Genomic DNA, 12,705 nt, shown 5'->3' with positions numbered 1-12,705 from the left:
ATATAATTTTTCTTGGGCGCTCTACCCTCTTCATTGCCGTGTGTTTCTTGCCGCATCTGTTATCACAAATGAAGTTTTTTGTTAAATTGCGCTCTGAGAGGGTTTTTCAATGTTTTCATGCGTGAACTCACCATCCGCGTAGTCCGGGGGCATGAACCTCTCGTAGGCAGTCAGCGATTTCCCCCACTCCCGGTTCTTCAGATTGTTGCAAAGGCCGTCGGGAGATCGGTACTTGGTAGAAGGGCAGGGCGGGATCTTGGGGCAAGCATCAGCTATGACGGTGTCCTGAATGTTGAACCTCTGAAGGCCGTCTCTGCCCTGTAGCGAGTCCAGGTTGAATCTGTCCACGTGCAATTGGAAAGGGCGGTGTGCATTTTCCATAAGTATCGATCTATATCTCCCGAAGCTCGAGATAATCATGTCTCACTGCACCGTAAAAGAGAGATAAACATTTTACATTCCCAGCATTTTATTACTGCTACATGATGATAAAGTTTTATGTGTGCGGCGCCGTTTCTAAAGATTTTTTTTGGCGAAGCGTCTTCGTTTTCTTTCCAGAAACTAGACGGATCAGCCAATGGCCGTTTTTATAGCACTATCGTACCACGAAGACATTGTGCTTGCTGTACAACCTTCATCCATTATCTGAAAGACTGTATTCGACGAAAGCCTGTATAAATATTCATATCAACTGGGCATTAGAAAAATAAGAGCTGGTAATTACAAGTAAACTTGGTGAGCACTGTTGAGAGCTCCAAACCTCCTTACTAGCCCGGGTGATTTCATCAGAGTAGTTGGAATGCAGCTGTGAGGGACTGTGGGTGGTCTTTTCTTCTTCGAACTTCAGAAATGAAGTGAAATTCCCGCTACAATGCGATATAAAAATCAACTAAAGGAGATTTGCATACTGAACTAACCTGTAAGAGTTTGAAAAAATCTCTTTTGCGTTCATTAACTGAGTACATAGACCAGATTTTGGAGCTGAAAAAAGTACGTACACGTTTCTGAGTGTTTTAGGTGGCTTTTTGTCAAAGATCAGAAGTAAAGAAAAATGGAATTGAAGATTCACTGGTGGATTTTAGGAATGCATGAGGATGTCGTCCCTCTTTCTCGACACATATTCGCACCCCTTGCTCGGACCTGAGAAGTCCTCAAATTTTTCTAAATTTTGTTTCTGTTCTAGAAACAGCTCCGATGACTTCCCGAATCCACCCATATCTTCATTGGGGCAAACACCGACAGCATAACATTTCTCGTCCACGATAACTTATACAAATGGCTAAACGTGAAATTAAACGTTTGCCTCTGGATTGTAGCGGCCTCAAAGGGGTCATACCACCATAGGGGGGAACCATGCACGAGGTGTACTGAGAGGACTTAACAAGGCTACAGTGTATTACAGCTCATTGCCTCAGTGTCCTACATGCCCCTGTGTTTATCCCTATATTACCGCGTGTTCTTTTTAATAGCCAAGCTGTTTAAGCTTTTATTTCCACCGTCAACACCTTCCAGAAACGAAATACCAAGGAAAAATACCGAGTGCACGTGAGCGTGCGCCTCGTGAGGAGCGCCCGGCATCGTCCGTGTTTGCGCGTGGGCTTGCACCCACCACGTAAGGAACTCGCGAAAAAGAATACCAAGAAGAAATTCCGAACGCGTGTGAGCGTGCGCCTCGTGAGAACCGCCAGGCATCGGCCAGCTCGACCTTTGAGAACACTCTGCCCAGCGCTGGCGGCGTGATCTATCGTGTGCTGTTCTCCTATCCACTTGGCGTGTGTTCGCGCCTTAAGTGAGGAGCACAGACGCCAAGTTCACGCTACAGAGACGGAGTTCGCGTTACAGACGCGGAGTTCGCGAAGCCGGTTGCCGCAGTTTCTAGTGCGGGCTTTGGGATAGATGTGAAAGGCTGCGGTAAAAGTGATCCGGGCAAGCCAGTGATAGAGAACTTTCAGCCGCAAGTTCGGAAATTCATGTGAGATGCAACAGGCGGTTCTCCTACGTAGGGAGAGGGGCCGCCAGCTCTGCTGTTTCGCCAGCCTTGCACCACTAGTGCGAGCTGCACCATTTTTTTTATTTCAGTGAGCTAGTTATACCTCATATACAGGTGCTTTGAACCTAAAGTACTAGAGAAGTCGGGAATGAGTGATTTTTTCCGGAACGCTGAAGAAATTGGAAGAGATTTTCGTTCTGCGCAGTTCTTTCATAGAAAATCGTCGTTTCGAGAGATTAAAAGTACGCTTAACAAAATTTAATTATCCTTTATTCGGGTTCAATTCAAGAAGTTGCTTTTTCTATCCCGACATATTAAGACGTTTGTAAGAAACAGCGTTATGTGCATCAAATAAACAACGTTCTGTCATTTCGGCAATTTCTGTGTCAAGAGCCGCTCATTGTGCATGCTTCCCTGATGTTGAGTTCCAAAGGCAGATCGAGAGGGTCACCGAGCACCTCTACAGAGCACGCTACTCCCTCGGAGAGCAAAGGCTCAGAAGCTGCCTCTAGAACGAACACACTCCCGCTGGAGCAAATGCTGAAGCATGATGAACACAAGAATTTCCCGGCAGCCTTTACGTCGAGCCCTTCCAAAAATGTCTGCTTCCATCCAAGCGTTTTCTCTTTTTGTGGTATCAACTAAAGTCGCTTCATCGGCTATTTTGCACATGAAGGGACTTTAGTAGCTCCCACGGCGTCCAACGGCGCTCGTTACGAACGATTCGCCGGCTTTTCGCAGGCAAGCGAAACAAAGAAAAAATGTGGTTGATGACTCTTTTATAGGGATCGATAAAACACGAAAGTGAAATGCGCCTTCAAAGGAGCCTTTAAATGTTTATTGTGCATTCATATGAACTTGCGCATCACTATTTATATTGCGTCCGTATGGCACCGTTAGACGCATCAATGGTAGACACTGTATTGCACGCGCCAGAATATTGCTTAAATCCGACTGAAACTACACCCCCTTGAAAACCGTGCGAACGAAACTGAACCGAAACCGAAACCGGAAGCATTAAGAGGCGGAGGGTGCCTCAATTCACCCGCGTCCCGCGTACACGAAGACGATGGCATCGAGGCGCCAACTGTCGGCGCTTATTAGCGTTACGATGAACTACTTCGCTTCACCTCGCCTAGACGACAGCACCACTTGAATAGGGGGCAACATACAAGACGTGTTCGTAGATCACTTGCGCTTGAATTCCTAGCGCAGTTGGCAGAGTGATGCGTACCTCCCGTTGCGGTGATAGAATTCGTGGCTCGAATCCGGCTGCAGCCTGGAATTTTTTCTGGCGACGTCATTTCCGTGACTAATATTACGCCGGTGAAATCTTGGTGTACCCGGGCATAAAACACTGTCGTGTTAAAACAGAAACGCGGAAGGTGAGTTTACACGCCAGGTCCACCCAGTCGTTGTTGGAGCTGGGCTCCTTGCCACTTTATTCCGAGTTTCAACGGTCGCACGCGGTGTTCATGCACGCGTTATTGAGCAGGCGTGAACGCTACACGGCGTGCAGCATCTATTTTCCCGTTTTGACTACGGCTATTGCGCTTATTTGCCGGAGCGGGCGTTATGGCGATTCGAAAAGGGGAGTGGAGCGGATGCAGACGGCGATGACGTCACGAGACACGACAAGCCCCCTGAGAGTTACTGGCGACTCTGCGGATTTCGGAGGAGTGACTTGCTCCACGGAGTGATAGCGGCTGCGAAGATAGTGGGATTTCCAATTCGAACAGGATTTGGTTGCTCCCGATCTGCCATTGGAGTAAGTCTGCTCCAGACGGAGCAATAAAGTTGATCCGAAAGTGCTCCGGATTTGCCATTGCAATTCATAATGAATCAGTCATTCCAGGCCATGTTTTGCGCTTTATATAGTCAGTCGTCGATACAACTAAACGAAGACACGCATTTTTTAGCCCCTACTTCAACAGAGGGATGCACGGCTGGCTGGGTCGTTAAAAGGGCACTTACTTGCGAGCCAATTCACGCGTAGCTTCAAGTCCGATGAGACCATCCCTTCCCAGGGATTGAACGATGGGCTTGGAGCCGAAGAAAGCAGCGTGTAACGTCGCAGTGGTCTTTCCTTCTTCAAAGATACCTGCGGAGATTTGAATTAAGGTTTAAGCATCCTCGAAAACAAAAAGTTGCAGAGACAGCTACGTTTCGATCCTAAGATATAAGGCGAGATAGCGATACTTACACTCCCTCGGAGCGTTTTTGTATGCAGTTCCTGCATTTCTAATCTATGCATCACCACCACTAAAGGTCATCGAAAAGAGGAAGACTACCAACGAGGGTTCTTAATCGCAGTGGCCCAGGAGAGACTAGGACTCTCTGCGCGTCTGTGGCTTAAAGGCGAACTGCACTGAAATTTTTCTTTGTCCGAATTTGATCCAGATAAGCAGTCTAAGCTCTTAGTTAAAATAACCTTGGCGAAATCCTAAACTTCGTAAGCACACCGCACACTAGGTGCGGTAATTGAAAGTAGCTCCCCGCAGACGACGTTTGCACCTGGCAGAGAGTCGACGAAACAAGTTCCGAGGGGGCTGTGACGGAGGTTGGGAAACCTCTCCCGTAGAGCTCGCGCTTCTTTGGCCGCTTGCCCGGCGCTCCGCCAGGCTCAGGGACGCGTTCGCCCGGGGGTTCTCTGCTACACCACTGCGCTGTACCACAGTCGCCATGACATGCTTCCAACTAACCGCATAAGTAGCAATATCCGCCTTTATTTTCCGTGTAATGAAAGAGATTAGACGCATACAAACTATACGCGCGCTTGCGAATGTTCTGGAGCTAGCAAAACTCTTTTACTTGAACATAATGGTTCAACTAAAAACACAAATAGCGCGACACGTACACTTCCGTTAAATTTGTCATTCCAATTGCATTTATAACAGAAAAAATGATTTTTTATAAATTCTTTCCCACTTGCACTTCCGCGTCGAATAATTCCAATATTTGGGCCACTTTCATTTCTAACACCTATACAAAGTTTTGCGACCTAACTAGAGTTGTTTTACACCCGGGTGTAAACATTTGTGCGACTTTTGCCTGACTCGCTAACTGAATAAAAATCAGCCTTGCCTGTGGTAACAAATACATCTGCACAAATATCGGCCGTTGTCTTCGCGAAGTGCGAAAACTAACAAAACTACTCATTCCATAAACAAGAAACTCGATTTTTTTCAAATCCCAAATGAAGTAGTTATTTTTTAGAGGGCTAGATTTAGTATCCTTGAAGGTAAAATGTTTTGAACAGTACAAGTTTCTGCAGAAAACATCGGTCGATAGGTAATTTTCTTGTGGTTTAGTGCATCTTTTAGCTGTGGAAGCTGCCTTATAGTGCTCGATGCCTTTTATAATTCGATTCTCGAAAATGCTGGGCCGATATTCACGAAGCTGTTTGCACGTAATGTATAATAGAAATAGTGATTGTTCTCCGCCCGTGTGCGGTTTATTCCCTTCAAAGAGAGCGATGTGACAGCCGAAGCACCGGCTAACCAAAGCAGCTTTTCAGTATCGTACGAGCAACTAGCTTTGTAAATCAGGGCCAGCTTTTTTACTCGCAATGCCAAGGATAGCTGCAACAGAAGTTATTCTGACGGACAAATAACTGTCGTACGGTCTACATCATTTCGATTGATAGCAACGCGATGTCGGAATTGCGCCTAACTCCATTATCCTGGGCAAACGTTACTGGGAGTCCTTCTGTGGAAATAACAGTGCGAAACGCGACGCTACCACGCGCATTTGAAGTCGGCTATGAGCGGCCGGCGGTTCTAGCGCTGCCGCTTCCATTCCATCACGTACGTCACGTCCGGCCGATGGTAATAGCCGCCTTTTCTAATCAGTTTCGGTTCCGAAAACGCCAATGTCGTGAGCCGTGTGCGCCGCCCGCGTTCATGTTTGAAACGTAGTATTTCGAATTTCTCCCTCTTTTTATGTGTACGATTAGGTGACATTGTCTTTACGTTGTAGAAAATTTGAGTGCAGTTGGTCTTTAAAGGGACACTGAAGTGAAGTTGTCAAGCTCCAGTTTTTGCTTGCACTGCGTAGACTGGCTCAAATTACCTCACTTTTCATCGTGTATACGGTTGACAAATCGGTAATTATTTTACAAAGCGCGAAAGAAGAAAAACTACCATGCGCGGTTTGCGGCGGCCGCACCAACTAAGCTGTGACGTTGGGAGGAGGGGGCACCGTGATTGGACGATGTCCAAGGTTAGCAATCAAACAAGTTTCGGTTTCGGTTTCGGTTTTGTAAAACAACATGTTCGACATCCGATTGCGTCGTTGGATGGGCATTCTCAATATTCCAGTAATCGTAGTACCGCGCTTCTGCAATGTTGTCGGCTGTAAAATGCATAAGATAAGCCTCAGAGTGGTCGAAACAGGGCCTAGGGACTCCGCTCAGAGTGGTCGAAACAGGGCCTAGGGACCCCGGACTAGAATTTGGGCTCGTAATGCCGCATTGTTTACAAATCACTTCAGTGTCTCTTAAGATGTGAGCGTGAAAAATTGCGGATGCAATAAGCGTGAGCGTGAAAAATTGCGGATGTTGGTAAGTTTTAGCGAGGAGGCGTCAGTGTCACTGTATCAAAATGTTTGTTCGGTGATGTCTATGTCGGGCACACTCGCACATGTCGCACACCCCGATTATATGGCGGAGTGTTCCTGCTTTTGTGCAATATTTACTTCAGCGACGTAGCGATTCAGGTGCATTAAGTGAACGTCGGGTGTGGGAAGGAGCCGGGTTGTATGTGCCGTAGGGTAGTTTGTTTTTCTCTGGTAAGGTCTGGGTAAGGCGAAGGTAGGGGCTGTTTCTGAAGCCGATAATGCTGGGTTAAGTCCCTGAACGAGACAAGCGGGTGACTGTCCTCGTGCAGCTCCCTAGCACGGGGGTACACGCGCGGGCTTGTTGGTGGGCGTATACGTTGCCCTCCATGGAAGCGTGAGCGGGTGTCCAGATGAGCTGAATGGAACCTGGGGAGCGGACTTTTAGCACACGCAGTTCACGTCGTAACACCCAATCGGACTGGTATTACGATAGGCTTGTTGGGAATCGGTTACTACCTTCCGAACCCCTGGTTGAGTGAGAGCCAAGACGATAGCTGCCTCTTCTGCTGCCATCATGTTTTGCGTCTTGAGTGAGGCACAAGCAAAGAGGTTGGTTCTGGAGGTAGCCACAATGATGGTGTACTACTGCCCTCGATGTTCGCAGCCGTCAGTATAGATAACTGCATGATCCCCACCGATGGTGGTGTTGAGCGCTTGAGCCCGTGCTTGTCGGCCACCCTCGTCGTATGAGGGGTTCATATTTCTAAGCAAAGGAAGCATCTTTAGTTCTTGTCGCCAAGAGTGCGGGAGTATATCATGCGGAGTGACATTCTGTGCTGCCCTGCCAATCTGGTGAAGGATGCGGCGACCCACTGCAGTTCTGCTGATATGGAGCTTCCGCTTAGAAAGATGGCCCTCTATGAGCTCTTCTACCGTGTTGTGAAGCCCCGTGCTAAGCAGCCTCTCTGTGGACGCACTCATGGGAAGACAAATGGCCTGCTCAACTTTCTTTCTAATCATTATATAAAGCATCGTTATGTCCTCCTTGCGAGAAGAAGACAGGGGGTGGACGTAAGGGATTCTCGAGAGGAGAAAAGCTTGAATTAATGGAAAGGTGTCGGATTCCTTGAGGCCTCGCTTCTTGGTGGCAACTCGCCTAATCATGTGTATAATTTGATTGATGCTGTTTTTGACGCGCTGCAAGCATACGTCACTCTTGGTGTTGGCCTGAAGGTGTAGACTCAGGATCTTGATGCTGGGGCTTGGAGTGATGGCCTGGCCATCAAGGAGTATTTGAATGCGTTTCTTGATGTGTCGTTTGGCGTGAGGGCGGATGACAAGGAGCTGTGATTTTTTACGTGACAATAAAGGCCACAGGCTTTAGCACATTGGCATACTAGAAGTGAGATGCCATGCGTTGGTGTGAGCTTCCTTTAATTTTTGTAAGTCCTATCACATGCGCAAGGCGCGCACAGGGCCGCTAGACGTGCCGTGGGTGGAGCGCATAGTGGCGCGTGAGGTTGAGTGAAGCAATCACGTGGCACTCAGCGAGAATGCAGTGGGTGAACTCGTAGATGTGCTTGATGAGTCCAGCACCTGTCTTCCCCGTCTTCGTGTGGGCTCGTAGCTAAATCGGTAAGTCAACGGGCTCTCGCTTTGTTACGCTATTAGTTCCAGGTTCGATTCCTGGCGGCGCCAGTGACCTCTTTTATTTCTTCGTGGAAGTTTTCTGTTGAGACCAACGGTCGCGAAAGAACCCTTGGGGGTAGAGGTAAAAAGATTTGCAAGATTTGCTTTCAAACTGCTCCGTGCTAAAGTACGCAGTCTGCAGAGACCCACTGACCGAACCATTCTCTTCTTAAGTGTCATCCCCTTTCCCAGAAATGCAGAGAATTCCGTTACCACATTGCCACTACGACCGCAATATTAATGCATTTTCCAAAGATTAACTGTTCTTTGGGGGTCAGTCAGGAAACCTGGTCGGCTATATTAGAATGGAACTCAAAATTGACACAGTACAAAAGAATAACAGGTGCTGCGAGCGCTCCTTTCCGCTGGTTCTTCAAATGTACTGTGTCAATTACCTGTGCCCAATTTTCTGCAGTCATGATGTTAGAAATTACTGCAACGGTGTAAATTTCGATTCAAATTCTAGTCTGGGAAGCATACCTCCAGTCTGAGAAGCTGCCTATCCTACTGAATGACCACGTCGCTCTTTTAATTGCACATAAAAGATGATAAACGTAGTAATTACGACATTTTTGCGTTTTTCACTGGCATTTAAGACAAGTATAGAGGGCAATCATTCCGACTACGCCGTTGCCTTTTTTTAGCTGTTATTTTTTGGTGATCGCAGCTTTGAGACGCAACGCACCCCGTTTCGGTAGCTTCAGGATGCAGGAACGCGCACTCACACCTTCCTACCACAATATATTCCACCGTATATAAAGAACATTCCCGATGCCAAGAGCCCGGCGCCAAAACACTGCTAACGGTTGCATGCTTCGGTAGATGGTCGGGAGAGCGAATACAATGCACACCCCCATTTCTCGGTACCGAGGGAAAAAGCGTTAAACTCTGGATGTGTGGCAAAGGAGAAAAATACCAGCATTTGGCGCGCCTACGAAGACCTGAAAACAGCAACGCCCAACGAAAAAGCGCCTGTTTCCCCGTAGTTCTCAGCAGACAGCTAATGGACCGGAGAGCGGAAGGGCAATGGCGCAAAGCAGTATCGGGTGCAACATCGCACCCCGAACGCGTGTCCGAAACACATCCGATGCTCTCAAGAAATCGTTCGCCGGCCTCGCTTTGCATATTGGTGGATACTTCGCATCGAATACTTCCTTGCTTAATGTCAGATGCATCGCGACTATTTTTCTCTTTCGCAATTATTGACCTCAGGCTTAGGGCACGACTGGCTTTGGTATCAGTGATTCCTCGGCGTGAAATTTACTGCTGTTTTTTTTTTCGTTTCTTACATTTTTCCACGACTGCGCTGCACGTGATTACAGTGCATTTTATCCTCGCTCCTAAAGCTGCCATTCCTTTTCTGTCGTAATTGGTGAACTGAGCACGCTTGCTGAGTCTGCCGCCGTTACTTTAGTCTTTGCACTTGGTGTTTGCCGATTCAATATAAGGGGCGTGGACGAAGGCTGTGTGCTCAACTGTGTGTTTAACAGTGCTTTTTATTGTACTTTCAACGAGGGCAGTAGCGCATTGACAGTATTTGTCGTTAACCGTTTGCAAGCCACGAAGCCGGACGGGAAAGAGAGTTTCTTTTCATGAGCGTTTCGTCAGTTTCGTCACTTCAGTGCGCCGGATATCTCGAGTGTAACGATTGTTCTTAGCCCAGGAACTGATAGGAATGGCCTGTAATACCGAAGTTCCCCATTTGTTTCTTTTGTAAATCACCACGAGGAAACGTATACAATCGCCGCTCCCTTTAAAAGTACTTAGCTGTTCGTATTACTAACTCCCCTTGGACGCAACACATCGAACATATACATAACATAGCGAACAGCATGCTAGTTTATTTACGTCGAAACATTTCCCCAGCCCCGTCTTCCTTAAAACGTATTCTATACAAAACACTAATGAAATCAAAACAAGAGTACGCCACGCCAGTATGGGGTTCATGTCACGGTAATTTAATTACCGCACTTAAACTTGTTCAGAATATTTCAGCCCGATTCATTCCATCAAAGTATAACAGGAATGCAAGGCTAACGACGATGAAAAGTAGCATTGGCCTCCCATCTTTGGCCTCACGACGTCGCATTTTTTGCCTAACTTTGTTTCGCAAGCAATATTACCATGCTACTCTCCATGATGAACTGCTTTCACAGCCTCAGTACATATCACGTCTAATTAACATAATCGCGAAGTTGGAGTTGATTAATGTAACACAAAATAGTTTGCTGAGTCTTTGATTCCAAAAACGTCGCGAGAGTGGAACCGTCCTCCCGCCGATATTGCTTCCATGAGCGATAATCACCCATTTCATCAAGCATTAGCTAACATTGTATAATCCAGACAATGTATGTTTTTGTATTTCAACACATTTAGTGTATTCACCTGTTTGTACACCTTGTAATACTCTCTCCCATCATAAATTCCCATGGCCCTGAGGCTATATTAACTAACTAACTAACCAACTAACTAACTAACTAACTGACTAAGTAAGCAATTAAGTAATTAAGTAAGTGATTAAGTAATTCAGTAAGTATTTTATTTATTTATTTATTTATTTGTACATACTGAAGCCCCATGGGGCTATAGCAGGAGTGGGGGGTACAGAAAGCATACATCCAGAGCTAACTACCAACAGACCGAGGCACATGACAACAAAAAGAGGGAGGGGAGATGACCAAAGGAAAAAGTACACAGAAATCACAGAAAAAAAAAGAAAAAAAGCAAATACCCCATACATGTATTGTAATGGAACACGAGCACTGGCATGAACACTTTAATACGTATTAGGACGAGGAAAGCGCGGACAGGAATTCAGTCAAAGGAAGACAGCGGGTGGAATAGGGCATCAAGTTCCATTCTTCTACGGCAAGTGGAAAAAAAAACTATATTTGAAAGTGTTGGTGCGGGCGAAGTAGGGGACCAGGTTTAATTTTGATTGGCTTCTGGTCGTACGTGGTTCGGCGTAACTTATTAGTGTATTTTGAGAAAGGCGACAGGAGCCATTTCTGATGCAATGCATAAATTTTAGCGCATCAACGCGCCTGCGATCTGAGAGTGGTGTCAAATTCAATGAAGACAGTGTTGATGACGGCGAAAAATAACGGTCGTAGCGGCGACAAATAAATCGAACCGCTTTCTTTTGAATGCCCTCAATTTGATTTATTTCCGTATGTTTGTAAGGGCTCCAGACTGGGGAGGCGTATTCGAGAACAGGCCGGATTAGAGACCTGTAGAGCATTAATTTAGTTTCTTTAGGAGAGTTCCTTAGTGTACGGCGTAAATGGGTAAATGAGTAACTAAATAAGTCAGTAATTAGGTAATAAGTAATTAAGCAAGGAAATGAGTAAGTAAGTAAGTAAGTAAGTAATTAGATCAGTAATTAGGTAGGTAATTAACTAAGTAATTAGGAACTAATTAAGTAACAAAGTAATATAAGTTAGTCAGTAATTAAGTAAATAATAAGTGAATAAGTAAAAAGGAAGTCAGTAATTAGGCAAATAAACTAGTAAGCAATTAAGTAAGTAAATGAGTAAGTAAATAGGTAATAAGTAACTAAGCAAGTAATTAGGCAAGTAAGTAAGTAAGTGATTAAGTAAGTGAGTATTTAAGTAAATAAGTAAGTAAGCAAGCAATGAAGTAAACATTAAGCAATTACTCCTAATTATAAAATTAAATAATAACTGACAATAATATAATTTTAATTATTATCCAACCGATTAGTCAATAATAATTAATAATTCATTAATTAACAATTCATTATTATTTATTTATTTATTTATTTATTTATTATAGTTATTATTTATAATTATTTAATTCATTATGAATGAATAATGCAACGCTTATTCATTAATTACACATTAACATTTGTCTGATTAATTATTCATTCAGTATTAATTAATTAACCAATTATTATTACCAAATTATATAATTATTATTTAATATATAAGTAATACTTATTACTTTGGTAAATAATTCGACAATAACAGAAGTAAGTAATTAAATGAATGAGTAATTAAGTAAGTAAGAAATTACGTCATTAGGTAATTAGGCAAGTAAAAAGTAAGTAATTATGTAAGTAATTAAGTAAGTAAGTAATTAAGTAATAAGTAATCAATCAAGTAATTAAGCAAGTAATGAAGTAAATAATTAAGTGGTTAGAGAGTGATTAAGCAAATAACTGAGTAATTAGGTAATTAATTAATTAATCAAGTAAATAAGTAAGTAAGTAATTACGAACGTAAGTAATTAAGTAAGTACGCAATTAGGCTAGTGTGATTAAGTAAGCAATTACTGTAATTAATTGAGCAAGTAAGTAATTGATGAAAAAAGTAAGTGGCGAATAATTAAGTAAAGAACTAATGAAGTAGTTAAGCAAGTAATCAAGTAAAATAATTAAGTACTTAGGTAAATAGGTTATAAAACAATTAAATAAGTATGTAAGTGTGTAAGTAAGTGCGATTTATACG

At 44.3% G+C, this 12,705-nt stretch overlaps 1 protein-coding gene across 1 annotated transcript in view; it reads right to left on the bottom strand.

Annotated features, from left to right (window-relative positions):
• The window catches only part of LOC144177755 (salivary peroxidase/catechol oxidase-like), a 280,303-nt gene that overhangs the window by 145,998 nt on the left and 121,600 nt on the right, over positions 1 to 12,705 (bottom strand). The window contains exons 5-6 of the mRNA XM_077705328.1: positions 3,965 to 4,091; positions 132 to 340 (exon numbers count right to left, since the gene is read on the bottom strand). Coding sequence (XP_077561454.1) covers positions 132 to 340; positions 3,965 to 4,091 — 336 coding nt within the window. The remainder of the gene's footprint in view (positions 1 to 131; positions 341 to 3,964; positions 4,092 to 12,705) is intronic.

The sequence above is a fragment of the Haemaphysalis longicornis genome, unplaced genomic scaffold (assembly GCF_048455015.1).
Source record: "Haemaphysalis longicornis isolate Haplotype H1 unplaced genomic scaffold, Haemaphysalis longicornis Haplotype H1 scaffold_1, whole genome shotgun sequence".
Taxonomy (NCBI): Eukaryota; Metazoa; Arthropoda; class Arachnida; order Ixodida; family Ixodidae; genus Haemaphysalis; species Haemaphysalis longicornis.
Note: the sequence above shows the minus strand (reverse complement) of the source record. Positions and strands in the feature narration are given on the sequence as shown.